The sequence below is a fragment of the Ursus maritimus genome, unplaced genomic scaffold, assembly GCF_017311325.1.
Source record: "Ursus maritimus isolate PB19 unplaced genomic scaffold, ASM1731132v1 scaffold_18, whole genome shotgun sequence".
In the NCBI taxonomy this organism is placed as follows: Eukaryota; Metazoa; Chordata; class Mammalia; order Carnivora; family Ursidae; genus Ursus; species Ursus maritimus.
In genome coordinates this window covers 50865415-50892725 of record NW_024424230.1, presented here as the reverse complement: position 1 = coordinate 50892725, position 27311 = coordinate 50865415, and the positions used below count along the sequence as shown (strand labels likewise).

Here is a 27311-nt window from a genome sequence, read left to right as displayed (position 1 = left end):
TTAATGGTGTAAAACTGGTGGGTCTTGATGACACATTCATCTGTGTAGAAGAGGAGAAAAAAATGTTTTGAGTGGAATCTGGGCACTGCCAGCAGGCACTCACTCACCTGTGAGGGGTAGGGTGAGCTGCTCTGGAGGCAGATGTCCGGGTAGGTCCCTAAGTTTTCCTGATGGAGTAATGTTCTTTCTCCCAGTTCAGCTTTGGACTTCTCCGACAACATGGAGTGTGATCTCTAGTAACTTTTCTGAGCATATAACTTGGAGCTTAAGGCTCCTGAAAAGCTGAGTTTAAAGAGACAACTGTGCTTATGATGAATGACCTAGAGAATGATCTGTCTCTTCTCTGGTTCAGTAAAAGTTGGCCTCTGGATTAGCCAGAGCTGTGGAGGATCTCGTTTGGTCTGTGTCCACCGGTCCCCCAGGAGAATGATTTTTGCTGAACTGTGCTTTGACATAATACTAGGGGTGTTGGTGTCTAGTGAATGAAATGTGATATTTGATGGCTGGAGATGAAACTTGACAACCTTAGGACTGAAGGAGAGCTATTTTTTTCTAATCAGTAAACGTTGAGGGAGATTCAAGGAGACTTCCCCACTGGTCCTCAACACATACTGTATGGTGGGCTCCCCAGCCTGTGGTCCTAGCTGTGAAGCCACAACAGATGTGGGGCACAGGGGAAGCATTTCCTCTCATCCCTCAGCCCTAGTCAGGAGCACACCCCTATCTTTCCTTGACCCTTTCTGGAGGACCCTTTTATAGCCTAGCGATCCTGCTTTGACTAATTATTGTTGAGCAACAAGATTTAAAACCCTTTTCTGTGCTTTGTAGAACATGATTATGTGTTCCAGTGAGTTGTATTCAAGCATTGAGGGGGGATTTTCAATAAAAGCAATGTTATAAATAAGTTAGACCCAGTCTAGCTCACCCAGAGTTTATTTAATCTAGCATGTCTCTGAACCATATTCTGTTAATAGTTTTGTAGAAAACTCATCTCTCTTTCACTTGTCTTCAGCAGAAACATCGTGTTTTCTGGTTTCTCCTAGAGGTGACCATTGGTCATTTTTTCTGTTTGGCTGCTGTGGTCAGGGTGGATGCAGTTGCCCCACGTTCCCAGTGATCTTGGGCAAGAGGGTAGTGGTGGTAGTCTGGGTTCTTTGGTGGTTCTGTGCAGATTCTAAACTTTTGGGGGGGGGGGTAGCTGGTAGGATCTGTGATGATGGAAAAGAAAAGGGAACTTCTGCATGTGTGAGGCCCTGGCTGGGACAGCCTCTCGAGATACAAAAGGACCACCCGATTTTGTCCTTGCATGGAAATGTGTAAAAACAGTGGTAACATGAGTCTAATTGGTTCAAAATCAGCAAGGTTAATGGTAGTATGTAAATGGTATACAAATGTGCAATGCCCTCTAAAATTACTGCTGTTTTTTTCTCTGTCATTAGAGCCACAAATTCATTGTTACTATCTCATCTGATTTTTTTTTTTTTTTTTTTTTTTTTTTTTTTTTTTTTTTTTTGTCTTTGTAGTTTCAAACCATGAATTATGTGGGACAGCTGGCTGGGCAGGTGATTGTCACTGTGAAGGAACTCTACAAGGGCATTAACCAAGCCACCTTGTCCGGGTGCATTGATGTCATTGTGGTGCGGCAGCAGGATGGCACCTATCAGTGCTCGCCTTTTCATGTTCGGTTTGGGAAGCTGGGGGTCCTGAGATCCAAAGAGAAAGTGGTGAGTACAGAGGACAGCTTGTTCTCAAGAAGGGTGAAAGGTTAGATAGTAACAGAATAAATTATTCTTATGTGCTTTCTGGGTTCCCCCCCGCCACAGTGGGGGTGGGGACGGACACCTAAAAGTAAAATGTCTTTAGAAAGTTTCTTTACCTTACACAGCACTTTAAAATATTTAGGGGAGGGATGCTTGGGTGGCTCAGTTGGTTATGTGTCTGACTTTGGCTTAGGTCATGACCCCAGGGTCCTGAGCTCTAGTCCTGCATCAGGCTCCTTGCTCAGCGGGGAGCTTGCTTCTCCCTCTGCCTGCCACTCTCCCTGCTTGTGTGCTTGCGTGTTCTCTCTCTCTCTCTCTCTCTCTGACAAATAAAATAAAAACTTTTAAAATATTTGTGAATGGGATAGACTGATGTAAAGAATACATTACATTTATTTAAACAAAATTAATGCCAAGTTTGTTTTGACAAAGCTGTTAAATCTTATTTGTATCTAAATTTTGTTAGTAATACCAGGACTTGTCTTGAGATCTTACTAAATGCACACCTACAGGCCATAGGCTTGTTGGCTTTTATTTATTTAGGGGAAGATTGATTCAGAAAGAAAATAATTTGTGTTGGTTTTCCTTTTTCTTACATCCTCCACCTTCAAGTAATGGAGAAATGGGAAGGCTCGTTAATGTATTTGATGTCAATCAAGTTAGAACACTGAGCTGGTAATAAAACCTTGCAGGTTTTATTAGTAGTATTTTTCTCTTCTACTCTTATCCCACATTATCCACCTGAACAACATAGGGAGATTTTGTCAGGATTTTAAAGTACAGTGAAAGATCCACACCATATTGGGGCACAGAACTATGTGTTAGAGGACCACTGGCATAAGTTGGAAACCTCTATTTCCAGATGTTGGCTATTTTACATAGGTGATCTCACTCCTTAAAATAGAAATTTCTCTCTATTTTAATTAAACTTCGGTTGTTTTGAGAACGGAAGAAAACTTTTATAGGTTTCATACCACCAGATATTCTCCCTTCCTGCACGCCGCCCCCCCCCCAACACATCTTTTTTTCTAGGTGTTATAAATCAGTTCTCCACTGGAGAGCCATGTTGCAGGGTGGCAGGGTTTGTGTGGTCTGGCCTCTGTTCAGTCACCCTTTGGAAACGAAAAGCAGTCACGCAGTTCATTTAGTAACTTGAAAAGTTTCCATTGCAAAACGCTGTTCAGCCACAATTAGGCTTCTTGGAATTTTTTATTTCTTGCCAGTAACACTAACCTATAGTACTTTCAGACTTCATCTGCCCTGGGAGAATCTGTACCAAACTGTTTATGCACTGAAATTTCCCATTAGCTGTGCAAGGATCTATTCATAAAATGGCTTATGTGGCACTTTTGTTTGTTCTTCTGTGATCTGAGTTTTTGATCAGCAGATTGGTTAAGTCTTCTGGCCTTTCAGAATGGAATCTGCAGGCTGCTGTACATGTAAGCATTTGTGTATCTGTAAGTGGTGTCTGGATAGACAGCATACCTCTTTCTACATGCTGTATGCCTGTAGATACAGTAGAGTTTCTGTACAAGGCTGCCCAAATGGTGTGTTAAAAATACCTTGTCACACCCTTGGGTTTTAATAGGAATCTATCCATGAGACACAGGAAAAGAGAAAATTACTTCTTTTGCACTAGTATCCCAGAAATCCAAAGGATGTGTTTGGGAGGAAATTTGGCTATTTAACCGAAACACAGCTTTCCTGTGACAGTAAAACCAAAACCATGTCTGCCTTGAGATACTCAGGCATATTTGGATTAACTATTTCTTATTTTAGGTCACTTTGGATTAGGGAAAGTTATTCATTGATTTTAAACTAAGATCCCAGTTATGGTGACACCAATGAAGTAGACTTGAAATCATAATCACCTTTAAGCCTCTGGTTAGGGAGATACAGTATAATAATTTTCCCACTGTCGTCGTTTGTTCTTATTTGATAGAACACCAATACTCCCAGTATAATTTATAACTCAAGAGTTGAATTTCAGAAGGTAAACCTGCAGTTGATATTTTTTAAATAGAAATTTTGTTGGTTTAACACGAAACTAATGATTACTTATCGAAGTTAAATAACGCTGTGTATTAGACAGCAAGTTTCCATTGTGGGTGACAAAAATCCACCTTGCACTAGCTTAAGCAGAAAAGGGAACTTATTGGCTTGTATAACTAAAGCTCAGGGGCATTTGAATTAATCAGGGCTTTATGTAGTGTCTGAGGGTGTTGCCAGCACTCTTGTCTCCTCCCACCTCTCAGCTCTGCCTTCTTTGTGCGTGTGCTCTCTAATGCAAGATGGCCATAATACCTCCAGCTTACTTCCCCGGAACTCAGCAACCAGAGTAGAAAGAGAGCTGTTTCTTCCTACAGAAGCATCAGTGTTTAGTCTCCCTGACAGACTTGTCAGTCTCCCTGGTCCTGTAGCTGGGGTGGAATATATTGATCGGCTTGGCATGGTCAGCAGTCTCACCTCCTCACTCTGAAGCCACACCTGAAATAGATGGTCTGAAATAGAGGATGGATAGATCCCCAAAGGACACACCAGAGATATTCTTACCTGAAGAATGGCATGCCAGAACAAAGTCTGCTATAGCCAGTATTTCTTTTCTTTTTAAGATTTTATTTATTGGAGGGTGGGAGGGAGGGAGAGAGAGAATCTCAAGCAGACTCCCGACTGATTATGACCTGAGCTGAAATCAAGAGTTGGCAGCTTAACTGACTGAGCCACCCAAGCACCCCTACAACCAGTATTTCTAAAAAGCAAATCAGTTCTGTTTCAACATCTCAGTCATATATATATATTGAGTAAGATTAAGCCGCAGGGTAGGAAGTATGACTATATAGATGTGAGTGTTGTTTTAGAATCCAGTTTACAAGGAGTAGTAAATTAAAATGAGTATGCCAGTTTTCCCACTGCTGTTGTCTTTTTGATCCTATCCAGGATCCCACATTGCTTTCACCTACATTCTCTAACCATTCTGTCTTCCCTTACAACCTTGACTTTCGAAGAGTACAGATGGTTATTACATAGATTGTTATTGGTTATTATATAGGTGGTTATTACATAGATTGTCCCTCAGTTTGAGTTTGTCTGATTTCTCATTTGGGGAAGAATAACACAGAGTGAGGGTGTGCCCCTCTCAGTGCATCATCTCAGGAGGCCCATCATGGTGCCGTGTTTTTCATTACTGGTGATGTTAACTTTGACCCCTTGGTTAATGGTGTGTGTTAGGTTTCTTCACTGTAAATTTATTTGTGGGAAAAACTGAAGACTGCGCAGATACCCTGTTTATCATCGTATTTCCACCCATGAATTTTACCATACACTGATGAATTTTGCCTGTAACAATTATTACGGTGGTGTTTGCCAGATGATTTTCTGTTTCCATCCTTCCTACTCTGTTTATTAATTGAAATTCTGCTGTATCAAAGAGCTCTCTCCTGTTAATTATTTATTTACATCAATATGGACTTCTGAATATTAATTTACTCTCTGGGTTATAATCCATTATTATCATTATTTAGTTGATCAGATTGTCCCAGATTTGGCAATTGGTAGTTAGCTCCTTCAAGTTGAGTCCTTTTGAAATGCTCCCGTCATTTTTTGAGCACTTTGTTACTTTCTGGCTCCATAAGATATTCCGGAAGAATCTACTTTACCTGCCTCAGCCCTGGAATTAATTAGTTTATTTCTCTGAGGAACAGTGGTTCCTCTTATTAGAGAATAGTGTCTAGAAACAAAGACTCTAGTCACTATGTGTGCTCATTACTAACTGAGGTGTCATTGCTTCTAGGCCCCAGTGGGCAGAGCCGGAAAAATCTATGTAGATACATGTACCTACATCTGTCTGTAAAAATCATGAGTTCCCACTGATTCCAATCCATCACCAGAAGGTTCTTCCTCATCTCCGGTATTTGTGACGTCTTTCTCTGGCAGTGAGAAACATGCCTCTTATTATATAATGTTTACTTGTTCAGTCCTGGAATATATGTAAAATAATTTCAGAACTGCTAACCCATATCTGTGATTTTTTAAAAAAATTACTACAATATTTGTTTTTGGTTCTTCTTGTCTTTAGACTTAAAATACTTAGTCAGAATACCATTTTCCACTTAGGTTAGTTTTCTTCCTTACTCTGCAGTGTGGTTATGTTACTTACATATAGGCTTTTTATAACAAGCATTTTGACAACATATGTCAGTTAATGACTTTCGGTGGCTTGATGTGACCCAGCAGTCAGTGTCAGAAGGGATAATTAATTGGTCCTCACTGGGAAAAACCCAGCAGACCATGCAGTTGTTCCCACTGTAAGGGCCTTGCAAAGCTAAATACACTTAGGTTGTGGACTGCTCTGTTTATATTTCTATATATTTTAGTTTTTATGTCCCCTGAACCAGTCTAAAACTGGAATTTACAAGTTTATCTGTAAGAGTTTTGAAAGTTGGGGGGCACCTGGGTGGCTCAGTCAGGTAAGCATCTGCCTTCAGCTCAGGTCATGATCTCAGGGTCCTGGGATCAAGCCCTGTGTCAGGCTTCCTCCTCAACGGGGAATGTGCTTTTCCCTCTGCCCCTCCCCTGCTCATTCTTGCGTGCATGCTCTCTTTCTCTCTCTCAATTTAAGATAAAAATCTTAAATTATTCATTTAATATTATAAGGTATTTAAAGGCATTTATTCATAGTCAATAGATGAACAACTGCATTATTTTTAAATGATAAGTATTTAATATTTCATAGGTACACAGTTCTTTGCATTGTAGTACAGATCATTAAAATGGGTAAGCTGAAACCAGGCAAAACAAACTTAATAATAACTGAGAAAAATTAGGATTTTCCCATGATTTTTATAAATTTTTGTCAAAACTTAAAAAATTTCTGTTACCGGTGTGCCTGGGTGGCTCAGTCATAAAGTGTATGCCTTCGGCTCAGGGCATGATCCCATCATTCTGGGATCGAGCCCCCGCATCGGGCTCTCTGCTCTGCTGGGAGCCTGCTTCTTCCTCTCCCACTCCCCCTGCTTGTGTTCCCTCTCTCACTGCCTCTCTCTCCACCAATAAAGAAAGAAATAAATAAAATGTTAATATATTTAAAAAATTTTTTAAAAATTTGTTACAATTGCATAAGAAAATGAAAAATAATAAAATGATGTTTAGTACACTGCAATTTAAAACATTAGAAACATGGAGAACTAAAGTGTCCTATTTCTTGTAAAATAACTAACCAAGATGAGTTGGTTTGAACAGTGCTTGTCTTGATGTAAAACTCCTAATATGGAACAAGCATCTTTTCTTTGTCTTGGAAAATTATCGTACTCTTTTCTGAGTCTGGATCAGCTTTCAGGTTTTCATCGCTGAAACATTAAATATCATGATGTATGTCTGCGAGTTCCTTCACTGTGAAGTGTTTTTCCTGTGTCACTTCCTCTGGGCCGTCTTCATCCTTTTGTCACAACCACTTTCCTCCTTTGTGTGGGTGAGCTCACCTTCACCAGGTTCCTCTGGCTGCACACTTGAGTCTTTCAAATGGCAGCAGGGTCACCATTCCTGCAGTCAGCTATTTCTTCTCTAACTGTTGACACTCAGTTTGAATTTTACTTCCAGTCTTATTACTCTGTTAGGTTAGGTTGCACTTTCGTCTTCTCCAATTTCCTCTTAATTATCCATTTTTATAAAATGTCACCTGGGTTTATCAGTGGGAGACAAGGAGACAAGTACAACTATAAGCTTTGCTGTCTGTGCCTGAACTAAATAACCTATATGCTTCGACTAGTCACCAGCAGACTTTGAACAGCGATGTGATGGATTACTGATCATGATGGGCATCTGTTTTTATGTAGTGATTTGTAGACAGGAGAGCGGCCAGTGAAGTTTGTGCTTTCTGCAGTTACAGTTAACATTCCACAGTAACTGAAATCTCTATTTGTCTGAACCATGCCAGGTGAGGCCTGGCTGTGCTCACATGGTTTTCGACAATTATATTCCCCGTTTTATGCCATTTGGGGAATTAAATAAGTAAAATATTATATGTCCTAAAAATAAATGATAAAACATTTTCTTTCCCTTCTTATATAACATCCCCTTCCTCCCCAGGTCTGTTTAGTTTTTCAGGGTAGGACGGTAGGGCAGGTAGCGGTGTTTCTCTGGGACACTCAGTCTAGGAACCTCAGTACTAACTTTGGCTTGGTTTAGGTTCAAGGAAAGTTTTAATACTAAATCACACTTTGTTTCTCCTCTTAGATTGATATAGAGATCAATGGCGATGCAGTGGATCTTCACATGAAGTTGGGTGACAATGGGGAAGCTTTCTTTGTGGAGGAGACTGAAGAGGAATATGTAAGTTCTAGTGGGTTACACCCACTTTACACATTGTACTCAGGCCTCCAGGACCTGTCGCGAAGCAGAAATGTTCAGCAGTTTTCATGTTCATAGAGGTGATTGTTACAGGTAAAACAAGCTTTAGTTTTAGGCCGAAAAACTAAGCTGTCAGGAAAGAGCTTAGAGGAGTGAGGAACTTTTCTCTTCACCAAGTGTCAGGGTACAGAGAGCGTGTAGAACGCCTTTGCACTTGCACTTTTTCTGTCTTTAATGAGCTTTCTTATTTAGTATCTGTTAGAGTTTACACCTTGACTTGAATACGTTCAGTTCCGCCTAAATAATGAAGGCATATCTCTGCAGGCTGTGTTTGTACATGTGTGACCTTTAAACCTGGAAAATGTGTGTACCATTTTGGTTAGTGATGTTGGATCTCTAACCTTGAATAGTCTTGAGAATTAGTTTATTATGATCTCAGGAGATTTAAATTAATTGGCCTGTATATTTTTAAATTATTACTGCATGTTTGGCTTCTTTCAGTAAGAGAGCACAGTTTGTTCCCTCCCCCACCCCCACCCCGTGTGTCTACTGATGTGAATGGTGGTAAGCTGTTCTTGATGGAATTAGTGTGGGTCTTAGAAGAGGCTTCATTGCAGCTTTTATTATAATGAACAAAATCTCAGCAAAAATGATAACCTTCAAGTTATTAAAGATACAGGACTACTTTTGGGGGTTTTAAAGATGAACTGCATGTTGGATGTCATAAATTCACAGAAAAATGTCACCAAAAAATAAACAGTGCAGAATGAGATTGATTGTTCATCATTTTTAGAGAGAAGCCAACAATTTAGATACCAGTATGTAAAGCAGCATTACAAAGTATGATTATGAAAGGGAATCTTTCCAGACTGATATTTCTTCTGGTACCTTAATTACTTTCATATTACCTCATTTGTGTTTACTTGGCCTAAACGAAGTTTTTCCTCATCAAAGACTGAAGCAAAAAGCAGAGTGAAACAATAAATGAGTTATCACAAGAATAAAATATTTTTGATGTCTTCCTTAAAATCATGTGTATTTCAGAACAGTGAATGATTAGGCTTTGTATAAATCAACAAGTGAGAGGACTGGGTTACTGGTAGTTCATTACCTGATTCTCATGGTCCGTTCTGATGATTCCATTTATAACTCTGCTTAGCAAGGTTAACTTGCAGAGTGTCAACTTTTCCAGCCTCTCTTTCCTATTCCATGTATCATCAAATTGTTTAGATTTTCTTTAGAATAGTGTGCTCTCAAAAAAAAAAAAAGTTAATTCATCCAACAGCATTGGAATTACTACTCAGTGTCACATGCTATGAATATAACATGCCCCAACTTCCCAGGAGTTTATAGTTTTAAAGGGAGTAAATGTTACCAAAACCTATCTGTCTTCCATTTATTTACATTTTTGCTTCTGTTAAACTTTGTTCATCTAAACTGTATGTTGTCAGCTTCCTTTTCAAGCCACTAGTTCTAGATGTACCCCTGTCCTTTTAATAGTTGCCCAATCATCCGTAGTGTGGGTGCACCACAGTTTAACCATTCTTGTTCTGACAGAGGTTTACTGTCAGACACTGCATACACCCCCATACACTGCAGACAGTGCTATAACAGTACTAGGAAACGCCACCAGGGACAAAACAGCTTTTACAAAGTACCAGTAAACTTTATTTATAACAAGGACCAGTGAATTAAAAGGCCCTAGAAGTTAGAGACCACAGCCTGTCACTTGAGTGCCCTGGGGGCATGAGGAATAATAGCCTGTTACTACAGTTTCTCTGTAAGTGTGTGTTGCTGGTGAACACAAATTTTGTTTAGATAAACGAAATTTTGCCTTCAGGGTAATATGTCTACTAAAGCCAAATTAAAAAGCTTGACTTAGAACAATTACGGAAACTCACTCATTTTCAGGGCTGTTAGGTAAAAATTTGAGTATTCTAAGTTATTCGAGGTTAATTTATACCTCTATTACATACCTTCCATTTCCTCCATGATACAAAGGGATGAAGTCAGTAACTAAGAAGTTAATTTTCTGAACAGCAGACTTGATCATTTATTTGGTATTAAATTACAAGTTTAATTGTTTCTTCTTTCTTCATGTTTAAAGATTACTTTAGAGAGAGAGCACACGCACAAGTGGTGGGGAGCAGAACAGAGGAGGAGGGAGAGGGAATCTCAAGCAGACTCCCCACTGAGCATGAAGCCCAACACAGGTTTCAATCCCAGGACCCTGAGATCCTGACCTGAGCCGAAATCAAGAGTGGGATGCTTAACTGAGCCACCCAGGCACCCCACGAGTTTAATTATTTCTAATCGTCGGGCCTTTCTTCTTTTGAATTCCTGAAAGGCTGTCTTACATACATTACAATTTTAAAATCCACTGATTTTGTTTGTTAACAGGGTTTTGTCTCTCTTAATCACCTTCTTCCACCTTGCTTTAATTTAGCAAACATAAATTTTACCGTAGACCCTCACTTCACTTACCTGCCCTGCTGCCCCCGTCTGATGGGGTGTTCCTGATCTCCGCCTTCCGCTTTATCCTGTTACTGTTCTTTGTAAGTTCTTGACAGAGTGCTTTGTACTGCCTCCTCGGAATGCTGCTGTTGCTTTGACCTTCCCGTTTACAGAGAATTTAATTGGCTGTGCTTTAATTACCGTTTTTATGGGTTTGTGCTAATTTGGTATATCTGTTCCTTCACATGTATTCAGTTACGTGGACCAAACGAACTATTTGTGTGTGCCAGGGTAAAGACCTATTCAGAGTAGAGTGGGCAGTGACTTCGTTCAGTGTGACTCACTTACTTTGGGGACTGTGTATTCTTTCTACCACTGTGAATTTAGATACACAAAGAGTTCATTGTTTTTTATTCACTGTCCACTTTGTCATGGACAACTTTTCTTTTATCATGTTCTTTTTAAGGAAAAGCTCCCTGCTTACCTTGCCACCTCACCAATTCCTACTGAAGATCAGTTCTTTAAAGATATTGATGCCCCTTTGGTGAAATCTGGTGGAAATGAAAGACCATCTCAGAGTTCAGACATCTCACACATCTTGGAAACAGAAACGGTTTTCACTTCAAGTTCTGTGAAAAAGAAAAAACGAAGGAGAAAGAAATGCAAACAGGACAGTAAGAAGGAAGACCAGACTGCTTCTCCTGCTGCAGAGGATACTGTGGATGTGGAAATGAGCTCTGATGACGACAAGGGGGCCCAGTCAGCAAGGTAGGGCTCTCTGTGCAGGTGCTGGGCTTGCGCGCACACTGTGGGCAGAGCTCAGGTAAGCTAGTTGTGGTTGTTTCTTACATGGATCTACAGTGTGAGGTTTGGACTTGTTTTTCCCCATGACAGTTTATTGTCGTATCAGTGGAAGAGGCATTTTTTTTCCTTTCTGCTATTTTTTTTTTTTTTTAAGATTTTATTTATTTATTTGACAGAGATAGCCAGCGAGAGAGGGAACACAAGCAGGGGGAGTGGGAGAGGAAGAAGCAGGCTCCTAGTGGAGGAGCCTGATGTGGGGCTCGATCCCAGAATGCCGGGATCATGCCCTGAGCCGAAGGCAGACACCTAACGACTGGGCCACCCAGGTGACCCCCTTTCTGCTATTCTATAAAATTTGCCATCAGACATCCTGCAATGGTATTAAAATACCACTTGAAGCAGACCAGCAGTGTGTGTGTTTTCAGCCAGTAGTTTTCCTAAAGCCAAATCAATTATAAGTTACAAAGAAGATCTGAATTAGTGACTTGGCCTTTGGGCAACGTCGGGTGTATATCCTTACTCAGTATCTTGGTATCTCATCTATTTCTGGGAAGTTGAGAGTTGTTGTTTAGAGTTTATCACCAGAACATTCCTAGTAAGTTGAAGAGGAAAGGAGGATTTTTGTCTTTTTTTTTTTTTTTTTTTTTTTTAAAGTGAGAAATCTTGATTACTTCTTTACCAGCTCAGTAGAAGAACTTAAAAAATATGCCACTTTTCAAGTCATCAGTGCCTAGGATTTAAAAGGTAACCGTTGGGGGTAGAGTATTTTTTTGTTCAAGATTTTGATTTTTAAAGCGTTATTTTAGATCTGTTCCACTGAGGTTTTGCTCTGGCGCTGGTGGACCATATGTGTGTCAGCAGGGTGGTTTACTTCACTGACGAGCATTGGACAAGAATTTGCTGCCCACAAGTGACCCTAAAGTTCTGCCTACAGTTCTTCCAGGATCCACCAGAAAGGACACTGAAGTAACACGTTTGCCCTCAAAGTTTATTCGTGTGTGTCTTTTTTATTTTTATTTTTTTTTAAGATTTTGTTTATTTATTTGACAGAGATAGAGGCAGCCAGCGAGAGAGGGAACACAGGCAGGGGGAGTGGGGAGAGGAAGAAACAGGCTCATAGCAGAGGAGCCTGATGTGGGGCTCGATCCCATAACGCCGGGATCACGCCCTGAGCCGAAGGCAGGCGCTTAACCGCCGTGCCACCCAGGCGCCCCTCGTGTGTGTCTTTTATCATAATGTAATTGAGCAGAGCTTAGAATTATTATTATTTTTTAAGATTTTATTTATTTGAGAGCGAACGCACAAGGGAGAGGTAGAGCGAATCAGAAGCTGACTCCACACTGAGAATAGAACCCAACGTGGGGCTTAATTCCATAACCTCGAGATCATGACCTGAGCCGAAACCAAGAGTCAGAAGCTTAACCAACTGAGCCACCCAGGCACCCCAAAACTTAGAATTCTTGAACAGCCTGCAGCTTCAATTTAGGAAGATAAAACATTTCTAAAACACATGTAGAGTTTCCTACTAAATGTACAAGAATCATTCTCAAGATGTTGTAAATGAGTGTTGTAAATGAACGCATTACAGAAATACTAGTGCCCGCCTCACTTTTCCAAATCGTGCAAAAGGCTGCATCAGCCAAATCTGTCAGAGTACTGATTGGGTCGACAGTTACAAATGGTTGCCCACTCTCTCTCCAAGCCAGAACATTGCTTTTTTGGAAAGCAGGCATGTCAGAATGCACGTAAATTAGGGCACTGTAATAATTTTCGGGAGCTCGGTGGCTTGTTTTTTCTTTAGATTACCGTGGATCATAGATACTGCCACCTGGAGGAACTCTTTCCTAAAATTGCGCTAAAACAGGTTCTGCTTAATTATGTAGCCAACAGAAATGAGGACTTTAAAAAAAGGACAAAATGTAGCAGTCATGGGAATTCAGGTCAGATGTATACTGAAATCAGTGCTGAGCTGAAAGGTAGGCCCCTTATGTTTTTGGTTGTGGAACAGCAGCTACTTGATCACACTCTTCTGGACCTTTGTTTCTTTAAAAAAAAAAAAAAAAATTTTTTTTTTAAAGATTTATTTATTTATTTGAGAGTGAGCAGGGAGGGGAAGAAAAGCAGACTCCCCACCGAGCGCAAGGCCCGGCACTGGACTCTATCTTACGACCCTGAGGTTATGACCTGAGCCGAATCAGGAGTCAGACTTTTAACCGGCTGACCCACCCAGGCGCCCCTGGGCCTGTTTCTTAATCTATGAAATAAGAGAATTGAACTACATGGTTGGCAAGGCCCTTTCCAGTTCAGCATCTAGATTCTAAAATAATTGGGGGGGTGAGATATTTAGGGTCAAAGTATTAACAACATATTAAACAGGTTAAAGAATCAGAAAAAGAATGTGAAGTCAACTGCTTTGCCCTTGTGCAGCCTAGAAATTAGGTAGGGTTGGGGAGTTTGCAGCTTTCAGTTCTCTTCCCCTCCTCAGGCCCCTGCATTTAGGAAAGAAATTGTTTCCAGAGAAATACCTGAAACTGTGTTTTTTTTTTTTTTCTTAAAGATTTTATTTATTTGAGAGAGCGTGTGCAAGCACGAGCTTGTGGGGGGAGGGGTGTGGAGGGGCTTAGGGAGACGCATACTCCCCACTGAGCACGGAGCCTGACTCTGGGCTCAATCCCAGGATCCTGAGATGATGACCTGAGCTGAAGGCAGACACTTAACCAACTGAGCCACCCAGGTGCCCCCTAAAATTGGTTTCTATTTTTTTTTTTTTTTTTTGGTAAATAGCATTCTATTTAAATACCATTCACTTTACTTTTCAAGAATTTCATTGATCATAGAGTTAAGGTTAATTGAGGCTCCTTGAAGGAGGCAGGTGAAAGATGAAATCTTTAGTGGCCTGCTATCGCACAGCTGTAAGAAAACCACTGGTGAAAATTGGAGAGCTTTAAACTACACCGAGCTTTGTGTAAACTGTACCTAGTGAGTCTCTCCCTCAAGGATGGACTTTGGCTTGTATATACCGTGGGAGCCTTGTTTGTCCTTCCAGAAGGTGGATAGATAAATTAGTGTGTATATGTATTAGAAACATTGCACCTGGCTAAGTAGTCTTTTGGAGGGAAGTGACCTGTCAAATTAGATGGTGGTCTCGCACAGTCCCAGCAACGTTAACAATGGAGAATTAAGACCACAGCATCAGAAAGGAATCTCTTCTTTTAATCTACCAAAGGAGTTGTGTTTATATCTGGAAGTTAAGGACAGGGAGTCTAAGACTTTTTATAAACAGCATCTGTTGCCCTGAGGCTACATACTTCATCTCCTGATCCATAACTGGCTTCTAGAGAACGCTACATGGTTTTCTGTGGTGATAGGAATCTTACAGCCAGCTCCCTGCTTTTCCTCCCCTTCACCACCTTTTCTTTTCTTTTTTTTCTTTTCTTTTCTTTTCTTTTCTTTTCTTTTCTTTTCTTTCTTTCTCTCTCTCTCTTTCTTCTCTTTCTTCTCTTTTTCTTTCTTCTCTTTCTTCTCTTTCTCTCTTTCTCTCTTTCTTTCTTCTTCTTTTTTTTTTAAGTAGGCTCCATGCCCATTGTGGAGCCCAAAGTGGGGCTTGAATTCATGACCCTGAGATTGAGACCTGAGCTGAGATCAAGAGTCAGACGCTTAACCAACTGAACCACCCAGTCACCCCCTCCCCTTCATTTCTGACACAGTAGAGAAACATTGCAGGGCTCCTTTCAGTCCTATTACGAGGCATCTTTTATAGGAAATGTCCTGGATCCAAAAGCAGCCTGAGATTAGCCATACTGAAATTTATTGACCAATAACTGTGCTAAGGCTGAGGATAAACAATGTTGACAGAGTTAGTGATCTTCGGTCATAGTAGTTAACCCCATTTATCTCTGACATACCACCAGTTAAATAGACAAAATTCATTTAGTCCCTCTTATTTATCCCCATAAAATAATTCACACTATTTTAGTTTCCTTTTGATTTTTTTCCTGCTTTTAAAAAATTGAGGTACAATTTATGTACAGTAATATCCATAGAACTTAAGTGTGCAAGTATACAGTTGAGTTTTGACAGTTGTATTTACATTATATAACCTCTCTTGGTTTTTGAGTAGGAAAGATAACTGGTTTATAAAATGGTATTAAATTTGAAGCCATGTTGAGATGCACCTGTGAATGCTCAATTGCTTTATTATATATACTCAGTATGAAGTTTGGCAGCTGAACCTCCCACTTCCTCCTGCCCTGACTCGGTGTTAAACTGTTTACCCTACTGCAAATTCTCTGCTGTTCAGTGTTAATGTATGTATTTGTCCTGTATCTTGACATCAAGATACAGTCAGTGTTCATACTGTTGTCTTCACATTCCAGTATCTACACTCCCTTTTGTCCTCATGTAAATACATGTTAATCGGTTGTGGTCTACCTAAGCTGGTTGAATGTTCTCAGGCATGTCTGCCATTTTGAAAAATGCTTAGCAAGTTTTTAGAAGTCTTTCTAGTTAATGAATCATAGGAATGAAGGGAACCTCAACATCAACCTTTTCCACCACCTAACAGGCCTAAACTAATGGGCTTTATTTTTGTCAGGAAATGCCCAGAGAAGACCATTTCATATCTTCCTGGGGTTGTAAATTCTTTTTTTTCTTAAAGATTTTATTTATTTGAGAGAGAGCACACAGAGGCAGAAGGAGAAGCAGGCTCCCCACTGAGCAGGCAGCCCGATGTGGGACTTGATCCCAGGACCCTGGGATCATGACCTGAGTGGAAAGCGGATGCTTAACTGAGCCAACCCAGGCAGCCCTGGGGTTATAAATTCTTAATGGTGCCTGATCTCGCTCGCTCTCTCCCTCCCTCTCTCAGTATTTTACTAAATCCAGTTTGCTTTCCTGAACTCTTCTGGGCTTACCTTTTATACTGCAGTGAAATATGTTTCAAAAATATTTTTAGTAAGTTTCTGTGACTTCTACATTGTATTTTTCAAACCGCTTTCAAATACATGAATAATGATGGGTCAGGCTGTCTGACGCTTTCAGATTTGTCAAGTAAGGACTGTTCATAAGCATCTGGTTTTCCCTTTTTACAGTGTTTACCATTTGAGTTTCATTTTTTAAGAAATAGGGTATTTTTACCTAGATGTCTGCCTTTCTCAAGTATATGTTTCTCTCCCCTCGAATGAGGTGTTATTCCAGAGTTTAATTCTTGTGAGAGAAAGAAGAGAGAGGAAAACCTTAAGTTAGAAGATGCAGCTATGCGGAAAAACCATGACATGGCAGACTTAGTGGGAAAGCAGAGCACGTTCAGTGAGGATATAAAGGACGAAAGGCAATATTAGAGTCAATAAACTGACTTCTACCTCTATTTTTTTTAAAGATTTTTTTATTATTATTTATTTACTTGACAGAGACAGCCAGGGGGAGAGGGAACACAAGCAGGGGGAGTGGGAGAGAAAGAAGCAGGCTTCCCAGTGGAGCAGGGAGCCCGATGTGGGGCTTAATCCCAGGACTCTGGGATCACGTCCTGAGCCGAAGGCAGATGCCTAACGACTGAGCCACCCAGGCGCCCCTTCTACCTCTATTTTTAGTCTACCAAATTAAGTCATACAGATATTCTCATTTTATATAGAATATCTGTCCTGGTAGAATGTAGAATTTTCTATAATAAGCTCTTAAACTGGAAAGTGTAGTGCTTTACACTTTTCAGAGGTTTTCTTTGTACTTTTATTTATACTTTGCAGAGCTCTCAACATATACTACATAAATCTCATATAGACTCTCAAATAGGACAAGTGGTAAATTTCCAACTAAAGATGAACAGCTGGGGCCCACAGTGCTTCTGAGGGATGTTTTCAAGTTAGTACATTAACTGTGCGAATTCAAGAAAACCAAAGGGTAAATTAATTAAAACCTTATTATAAGCATTAGTTCATTCTCCCGTAGTTCTGAGGTCTCTGTATGAATGAACCTTAAAAGCATTTATCGTATTTTTGTATCATCTTTCTCATATCCCCATATCATATAGATTCTAAATAAGGAGGAAGTTCTCAGGTAATTCTTGACCCAAACAAAGAGAAAAAAAAGTTGTGTTTTTTTAAGAGTTTTAAGGGTATTTTTGAATTTTTGAACCATAGCTCGTCTTCAGCTCATAGTCTTGTATTTGCTGTAATATACAGGAGAGTATAATGAAAGAACAAGGGCTTACTTGTTTTGAATTCAGCCACTTACTAGCTCTTTGATTTTGGGCAAATTACTAAACTTCTCTGGATCCTTGATTATTTAATAGCTAAAATAGAATAGTCCTGCCTCAGATTTGTAAGGATTGAATGAAATACACATAAAGCCTTAGTTTTCCTCTTCTAGCCTTTGAATCAATTACCTTGAAGGGCTGTACAAGGGAATTTTTAATCACATCTTTTCTGTCTCCTGTTTATCCCTTGCCTCAGTCGTAATTGCAGTTGTGTATGGTGGGTGGCATTAGTGAGTCCCCTTCTCCTTCATATTTTCCTTTTAAGAGAATTAGTTGTTAATCACTTGGCCTTCTTCATTTGTATCGTCTAAACATGTGTCAGTAGATTTGGGGATATTTTTAAGCTGACATAATGTCATTGTTCCTGACTTTTTTTCCTTTCACAGAGGATCTTCAAATGCTTCCTTAAAGGAAGATGAATATAAGGAACCTTTGCTCTTCCATTCTGGGGATCACTACCCCTTATCTGATGGAGACTGGTCCCCTTTAGACAAGTAAGTATTTTCAAAATTTCTCAGTTTCTTTAAGATACATTAAATAGCTTTTCTGTTATTGGACAGTAATAATATTTCCCATTTCTCTCATACAGGAAAACTGAATGAATATGTACTTGTAACATGAATATGTTCCTTCCCTCTCAATAAATTATTTTGTTCCTAAACGTGGTCTGACTTACGCTCACAGTATCTGGTCAGCGTACATCTGCATAGTCAGCATAGAATTCGGCCCTCTACAGTTCTTCTAATCTTAGTGTTAACTGTTAACTGTAACTGTGGATAATGTGAAGAAACATGCAGTAACACTTTGTTCTGTGTTCAAATCCAGTTTCTCTCATGTATTATGTTAATTTAACCCATCTTTCTGTGCATTTCAAAGGTAAAATCACCTTTCTCATTGATTCTTGTGCGAATCAGTGGGATAATGCATATATAAAGCGTTTACAGAGAACCCAGCAAGTCCTCAATAGATATTGGTTGGTGGTGTTTTTATTATTACTAAAGAACTCAAATGGAGGAAATAATTGATATTCCCTTCAGTAGAGTCTATATTGGCAGGATAAAGTTGATATATTCAAACTTACATTTCTTTTAATCTGTCGAGCTCAGCAAGACTGACCTTCCCTACTTAAAAGGCATCACATTTCTTTGTCCTGTGTTTGTAGCCCCTATTCCCCAGCGGCAGTGTGTCCTAAGAGTGATTCAGAGCTGGAGGTGAAACCAGCCGAGAGCCTGCTCAGATCTGAGTCCCACATGGAGTGGACGTGGGGTGGGTTCCCAGAGTCCACCAAGGTACTAATGTTTACTTGCCTGTGGAGTATGTCCAGTTAAAAACCTGTGAGGCGTGTCTGTCATTGAGTGAAGGGGGGAGGGGTGATTTCTGAGGCGGCACATGTGAATATAAATGATGGTACTGCCCTCATGTGGTCACGTGAGGAAATCTAAAGTTAACATTTTTCATAACTGCAACAGAAGGAATCCAGCACTATTTTGTCTTTCTATTGAGTAAATAATGAGAATTTCCACACTTAGGTTTTAAATAGAAAATTGATTTTATGAAAGCTTTTTTGCCAGCTCATAATGAAAGAATTGGAAAGATACGTTACTTGAGAGAGAAAATATTTAGACCCTCTTAAGTTTTTTTTTAACACATTTTCTTTATATGTGTGATTTGCATTGAGACTTGACTACCCACTTTTACGCTATTTTTTTTTTTAAAGATTTTTTTTTATTTATTTGACAGAGATAGAGACAGCCAGCGAGAGAGGGAACACAAGCAGGGGGAGTGGGAGAGGAAGCAGGCTCATAGCAGAGGAGCCTGATATGGGGCTCGATCCCATAACGCCGGGATCACGCCCTGAGCCGAAGGCAGGCGCTTAACCGCTCTGCCACCCAGGTGCCCCGACTTTTACGCTATTTTAACAGAGCATTGAGGTATAGTCCAAGCAGGGCCAAGTTTTCATATAGCACTCAAGTTTTCTCTCTGAAAATGAATATTCTCCCTCTTAGCATCTAAAAATTGTGGTTTTGCCTTAGTCTTCTCCGGTGTTTAACTCTTCATAGTATAGCAGTTTGAAATAGAACTCTTTTGTAAGTATCATGATACTGAACAAAATGCAGTGATAAGTTTTTCCCACTTCTTAAGTATGAATTATCTCACACATACAAAATCATATGTTTACCAAATGTGCTAAGTTATAAATAAAAGGAATACATTTACCTGCCTCCAGCTTAAGAAATAGATTTTAATAAATACCTTTGAAGGTAGTTTAATTTTTTAAAACTTTTTTTTAGGTCAGCAAAAGAGAGAGATCTGACCATCATCCTAGGACAGCTACAATTACACCTTCAGAAAATACCCATTTTCGGGTAATTCCCAGTGAGGACAACCTCATAAGTGAAGTTGAAAAAGATGCTTCCATGGGAGAAACAGTCTGTACCATAGTAAAACCGAAACCCAGAGCCCTGTGTAAGCAGATGAGCAGTGCAACTTCCGCTGCAGAACTTCTCGAACCTTCCCCGGAGCCACCTCAGATTTCATCTATGTTAGATGCAGACCACCTTCCTAACCCGTCATTAGTGGAGGCCCCCTCAGAATCAAAACCTGCAGTGAAAGTAGACTCACCATCAAAGAAGAAAGGTAATCATCTGTTTGATTTGGCATCAGGTACTGTAAATTTAAATGATAAGTGATGTTAGTGTTTCAAATGATATGTGATGGCTGCTTTTGTATCTGGACTCCCTGACCAGGACCTGGCACACACTGCTCGGATCGCGTGTTTAACGCGGCTTCCCCACTGCACTGCAGTTTCCACTCTGCTCTCTCCCGACTACTCCTCAGTACACCCTAGGGAGGCATTATTTTTAAAAAATTAGCATGTTCAAATCAGTTAATGCATAAAATTAACCATTTTATTGACAAAGTATGCCAATGAAGTGAAGTGGAATCCCCAAGAAATTTTATATTCAAAAAGAAAAAGTTGGATGAGAGAAAAATGTTTCCACCAGAAACATCTGGTTAGTTGAGGCCAAATTAAGTACTTTTTTCCCCAGTAACATGGGATATAAATAAATGTACACTTATTATTAGTATGTGTTCTCTTCTTTCATTGATTATTGCCATCTAAAACTTAAAAGGTTGGGTGCAACTCTTGGCCCAACAGCTCTCTCTCACTTTTCGAATACAAGTTTAATAAGTCAGAACATTCTTACTATTTAAAAATACAAAGTTGCCCGTTGACACTTTTTAGTACAGTAAGAGCCAGAGCATACTCACTGTCTGAACACTGGCCTGGGACCCTATTTTTTTAGGGAAGTAAAACCTTATCTGAAAATTGAAAATACACCAAAGGTTAAATAATCACAAACTGACTTTTAATAAATAACCACTACAGGTATGGACCTTCAGAGTCACTTGGAAATAACTTATTTAGTCAATCAAGAGAAAGACATACACATGATTTCAGTCTCATGTGGCGTTTAAGAAACAAAACAGATGAACATAGGGGAAGGGAAGGAAAAATAAGGCGAAAACAGAGGGAGACAAACCATAAGAGACTCTTAACTATAGGAAATAAACAGTGTTGCTGGAGAGGAAGTGGGTGGGGGATGGGGTGACTGGGTGAGGGGCATTAAGGAGGGCGCTTGATGTAATGAGCACTGGGTGTTACATGCAACTCATGTGGATCACTAAATTCTGCCTCTGAAACTAATAATACACTGTATGTTAATTAAATTGAATTTCAGTTTAAAAAAAGAACTTATTTATAATAAAAGAATTTGACTGTCGAGGGTGTTTGTGGCCAAATGAGATCATCCAGCTGATGACCCAGCTTAACTTGGTACCTGCTCTTTATAGCGCAGCACCTTTTCCGCCAAAGGCCCATAACCATGTGTTCCGCTCTGAGAACTGGTAAGGAGGAAAATCCAGTTTTCAGGGTCAATGTTTTTAGTCTAGAAAATAATGACCCCTATTCCTACCACGTGGTGACCGCTGGGGGCAATGATGATCCCTATTCTTAGCACGTAGTGTAGAACTGACCAGATAGGAACACTGAGTGATTTCTACTGTTCATTTGGCCTCATTCTTTCTCCCCCCAGCTTTTTATTATGAAATTTTAGACATATTTGCTGTCTTCCTCTCTTTCTCTCTCCACTCACACAGATAGTTTTTTTATTGTTCGAAACCATTTGAAAACCGTTCGCAAGCATTATGACATTTCATCTTTAAGTACTGTAAGATACACCTTCGAAGAATAAGAACGTTGTCTGCACAACCATAGGACCATTGTCATCTGGAAGAATTCATACTGTTTCCCCACATGTGCCAAGAAAAGCTTTTTAGCTGGGTTTTTTCCTCCCCCAAACCAAGATCTCATCAAGGCTCACATGTTGCATTTGGTTCTTGAGTTTAACCTTTTTTTAATTTAGAACAGCCCTGCCCACACACATACTCCCTCACTCTCCTATACACACACCAGTGCACCTCTTTTCTTTTCATGATACTGACCTTTTCCAGAGCCCAGCCAATTCTCTGGTATGCTTTCTCACATTCTGGATGTATCTGATAGTTTTTTTTTTCTTCAAGGTGACATCCCCGTGTTTCCTTAAACTGGAGGTTGGCTCTAGAACAACACTGCGCAATAGATACGCAGTGTGAGCTGCATATGTCACTTTAAATCTTTAAAAAAAAAAAAGGTGAAATTAAGTTTTGTAATATATTCTGAGCTAATCAGTCTAAACTATTACAATTTTAACCTGTAATCAGTATAAAAGTTGAGATATTTTAGATTTTTTATAGTAAATCTTAGAAATCTGGTGTGTGTTTTACACATTTTTTAACACATTTTATACACCTCACTTCAGACTCAGACACTGGTAGCCTACTATGGTGGGCAGTGCAGGTCTAGAGGCTTAGTTAGATTTGGGTTCAACATTGTTTATTTTTTGAATTGAAGATTACCTCTGGGGTATATTGAGCATTTTATATAGTGTCTCATAATGTCCCACTACTAGTGATTCTAAATGTGACCACTTGTTTAAGGTGTTGTCTGCCAGATTTATCCATTTTAAAGGGTATTTGTCCTTTTGCAATCAGAAGGTAATGCTTCGTGATACTTTGGCACCATGTGACTGTCCTGTTTCTAGCAACCCTTCCCTTACAGTTTTAGAATAATGACCTCTTTCTCAGTGCCAGTGATTTCATCCAGTTCAGTTATGCTTATTCATATTCTTAAGAAAACTTTATCATGATATCTAATGATTCAGGGGCTAGGATTATTCATGTAACAGCACATGAAAGAAGTTAGCGTGTGTTTATTGTGTGATTGTTATGTGTGTAACACCGAATTTCTCTTTCATTGGCATGGATGCTTGAGAACCAACACAAGGGAAAGGTTAATTGACACCTTTAAAAATAAAATGCAAGTTGGTACGCCGGGGTGGTTCGGTCAGTTAGGCGTCTGCCTTCTGCTTAGGTCATGGTCCCGGAGTCCTGGCATCAAGCTCCACGTCGGGCTCCCTGCTCAGCGGGGGAGGCTGCTTCTCCTTCTCTCCTCATGTTCTCTTTCTCTTGCTCATTTTCTCTCTCTCAAATAGATAAAGAAGATCTTTAAAAATAAAATGCGGTTTGAATCATGGTTGGTCTTACTGTTTGTAAACCTTTGTTTTCTTGAAGAGTTGTAAATGAAGAACAGCTGAAGTTCTTATGTCTGATGCATTTTTCTTATGAAAATAGGTGTCCACAAGAGAAGCCAGCACCAGGGGCCTGACGATATTTACCTGGATGACTTAAAGGCTCTAGAACCTGAAGTTGCAGCCCTCTATTTCCCTAAGAGGTAGTGTATTTCTTAGATGTTGAAGGGTGAATAGCTGTGAAATACAGTGGCTGTTTCTAAAGCAAAACATTCTGAGAGAAAGGAGCAAGGTTATGGTGAGGACAATGGCTTCAGATTTTGGGAAATTCAGAAATTGTGTGTTGTTTGGACTGTAGTGATTTGAAACCAATAATTTACCTATTTGTAAAGAAATTTTCAGTATAATGAGAAGAGGTATACTAGTTAAACCTCTGTAACGATATGCCAATGGTTATGCTTTCATATTAGCAAATCTTAACGGTCATTATGCAAACTCAACATGCTTGGGAAAGTTCATTAGCATTATTTCATTTATTACGTGTTTTTTGTTTCTTAAGATTTCATTTATTACGTGTTTTAAAGGTAATATATCTTCATTCAAAAACATTTTACAAAGAATGCCTTTACTCCTTCAGTGAGTCTGAGCTCCCAGGCTTTTTCTGAACTTGGGCTGGGCCCAGTGAGACACTATTCTATCTTGTCTGTGTGCCCCACATTTTCTCTCTCCCCATTTGTCACCCCCGCCCCTCAAAATTTTCCCCTTTGAATAACTCTAAAACTTCATATGCAGTGTATTTGTACTGTTTTCCTAAGTTCATTTCCATCCTTAGGGAAATTCCATTATAAGACTCTGTGATTATAAAAAGCAGTTTACTTTTTCCCCACAGAAGGTATGGTTTGAATATACTGAGCTATAGGCACACATAATTCAGCACTTACAAATACATTATTGAAAAATATATTCTACTAAATTTTTATTTAAAATGGAAAGATGTGGTTGATATGATATTTAAAATTTTTAATAGATATTTTTGGAAGGTCCTTAAAACTCTTTCCTAGCTCTCTGCCCTAAATTTGTCTTAAAATATCTTCTTCACATTAAGTAATAGTTGGGTTTTAAGGTGAAAGAACTGGAAGTGCTCCATTTTTTTTTTTAAACAATAAAGTTAAAATGTAAGCTTAGAATTATCATTTTATCTCACAGTCCTTATTTATTGATATTCCAAGGATTGATTTCTTAGTTTCCCTTTTTAAAAAATGGGGAGAAATTGATTAAAAAAGGAGGAGAGTAAATGCAATGGCACCTTACTATGCTGTATTATAATTTGACTGCCTAAAGTCATTGCCCATTCACCAGGTTAGCTTATTCCTTCAAGGACAAATTATTTTTTTGAGACATTTCATAAATACTTAAAGGTAGTGAGACTGATGTAATGCTTATAAGCTTTTGGTTTGTTAATTGTCATGATCTTGAGTTAAGTATTCAGTATTTGTAATTATAGCTAAACATTAATGTAAATCATATCACTTTTGTATTTTTGGCAATATGTAGAGTCAGATGGCATCCTCCATGTATTTAGAGGTTAGATTGGTTAGAATAACACCAGCCGCCTTGACAAAAAGCAGGACCTCAGTGGCTTACCATAATAGAAGTTTATTTCTTGTTCATGTGATACTCCGGTGCTCGTGTTTGGTGCCAGACGCCTTACACCCAGGGATTCACGGGCACAAGCTTTTCTTCCATCTCGAGGCTCCACCATTCCCTTAGGGCCTCCATAGGGAAAAGAGAAAGGCTCACACAGAGTTTTCAGGAGCCAGGCTTGGGAAGGGCACAGCACACCCCTTTTGTCCACATCTAAAAACTCGGTCATATGGTCACTCGGCCACATCTGACTACAAGGAGACCTAGCCGTGGGCTCAGGAGAAGGCAGAAACATCAGTCTTTGTGTTGACAGTCTTGACGCCAACATAACAGGTTTTGCTGCTTTACATCGGCTTTGGCTTTTTCACCATTTCCAGTGAGAAGAACGTTCCGTTGATCTAATTAATCTCAATATTGTGGTCTGGGTGTGCACTGCTATTAAGAAAGAAAATTTCCAGAAACCTCAATCTTTTGTTGGTTCAAATGCAAAACGTCGTAGCTTTGGAAAACTGCTTTCTATTTATGGCCTAGCCATACTCTGCTGCCACCTACTGCTCAGATTTGAGAGTTTTTTTCTAAGGATCAGAAAACTTCACTGGGTCACATACATTAAGTATATTGGCTTTTTGATAAAAGAATTTGAAACTTGTAGAACAGTTTCTCAGTGTGGCATTAAATGTCCATTCAAAGAGTGTGGGGCAGTAAACATTCATGAATAAGAAACTTAAGGTACCATTTCCTTGTTCCTTTTCACTCAGATTTATGCTCCATTACAAAAATTTCCCTCAGGATCATCTTCTAAAACCTGGCTTCCATGCCTTTACCGTCTAGAAAAATGAAAATACTGAATAACTTCAACTTTAGTCCTGAACCTCCCTAGTGTAAGAATAGCTTATTTCTAGTTTTTTTCTCAAAATCTTTGTTTCAAGGTGGGTCTACCCTCCTAAGAATTTTCTCTTGCTTAATCTCTTTGTTCTGTTTTGCCAAGTAACATGAATTTAGAAAAGCCTGGACAGCTCTGAACTATAGTAATTTTCTACAGGATGTATATAGCACCGCAGCTTTTTCTAGGAAGTTAGAATCAAAGGTTTTCAAACATCAGATTTTTCTTAATTACTCTGTCATTTTCATCATGGAAATGTAAATAAATGGTTATAACTCTTTTACTCCTTTAATTAAAATCAGAAAGGCTGTAGTTGAAAAGTTTGTCTTACTGAGAAAGTGTGGTGATTTTTGTGACATATTTACTGTATTCGTAGTTAATTCCTCGGCAGTGCTGTTAGGTCATTTTTAATGTCATTTATGATAGGATTCTCAACTCTCCCTAAGAAAATCTGTGTCTGTAGGTCTGTTCGTTTTTTAAGGGGGGCTATGTTACTTGGTTCAAGCCCCTTAGTAAGCTAGGAATACAAAGAAGTTGCAATAAGGCAAATCTTTTCTCCCCATCCGCTGCCCACAGTGAATCGGACCCCGGCTCCCGGCAGTGGCCTGAGTCTGACACACTCTCTGGCTCCCAGTCCCCACAGTCCGTGGGAAGTGCGGCTGCAGATAGCGGCACCGAGTGCCTCTCAGATTCTGCCATGGACTTGCCCGATGTCACCCTCTCCCTTTGTGGGGGTCTCAGTGAGAACGGAGAAATTTCCAGAGGTATGTTGAGCAGTTACGCCTTGTTTTCACTGGAGAAAGCAGCCTGGTCATCACTTGATAGAAAACCTGCTGGTTAGGCACCTCAGGGTATTAAATTCTTTAATGACCTTGTGCAGGTAACCGGTATCTCCCTTTAATGTCAGACCTTTAGCCTCTCATTTAAGGTACCTCGTATGGGTGGACCTTACAAATAAATGGTTTGGGTGAGTGAGAGTGCCTTGCAGGTGCTCATTTCACTTGAAGAGGGAGAATTCTCGGGCTGCCCTGTTTGCAGAAAGGCCAGGGTCAGCTCACACTGTGTCCATTTTCTCATCTGTGAAGTTGAAGTGTGTGTGGACTGGGGTCTGGCTGCCCTCCTGGAAAGCGCTGGGCCTGAGACATGAGAGTAGGGCGTGAAGTTGTGGAAAATTAATTGTCTATTGAGGAAATAGTCTTTCTAGCAAAAAGTAGAAGAGGTTACTTTCTGTCTCGGACTTGAGACTTGGCCCTGGAAAGTACAGTTGCTCCAGAGAAATGAAGGGTCTTCAGCAGAGCCAATTCAGATGGCTCTGGGGTAGGTCGAGCAGTCGTGTGTATCTTTCCCAAGTTCTTTGGCCTTTCTGGCTTTACCTTCCTTTGTAAACTAAATTTTTCATGTTTTCTCAGTTTGGCTGCTGGCCCCTGATTGATTTTCCTCGAAGGAAAGATTTTCCTTCCACTACTAGTATCATCTTTTGTCTTCTCTCCCCCCTCAGAGCCTCTGAAGTCCTGTGTTTGGCCGACTGGGTGCCCTGAGCA

General features: G+C 39.8%; 1 protein-coding gene across 3 annotated transcripts in view; it reads left to right on the top strand.

Annotated features, from left to right (window-relative positions):
• Positions 1 to 27311, top strand: part of LPIN2 (lipin 2) — an 83290-nt gene that overhangs the window by 43786 nt on the left and 12193 nt on the right. For 2 of the 3 annotated variants that reach the window (XM_040632690.1, XM_008690344.2), the window contains exons 2-9: positions 1524 to 1724; positions 7992 to 8087; positions 11026 to 11327; positions 18000 to 18107; positions 18776 to 18902; positions 19905 to 20277; positions 23347 to 23446; positions 26347 to 26534. In XM_040632690.1, coding sequence (XP_040488624.1) covers positions 1533 to 1724; positions 7992 to 8087; positions 11026 to 11327; positions 18000 to 18107; positions 18776 to 18902; positions 19905 to 20277; positions 23347 to 23446; positions 26347 to 26534 — 1486 coding nt within the window. In that variant the 5' untranslated portion in view covers positions 1524 to 1532. The remainder of the gene's footprint in view (positions 1 to 1523; positions 1725 to 7991; positions 8088 to 11025; positions 11328 to 17999; positions 18108 to 18775; positions 18903 to 19904; positions 20278 to 23346; positions 23447 to 26346; positions 26535 to 27311) is intronic. The other variant, XM_008690349.2, reaches the window with a different exon arrangement.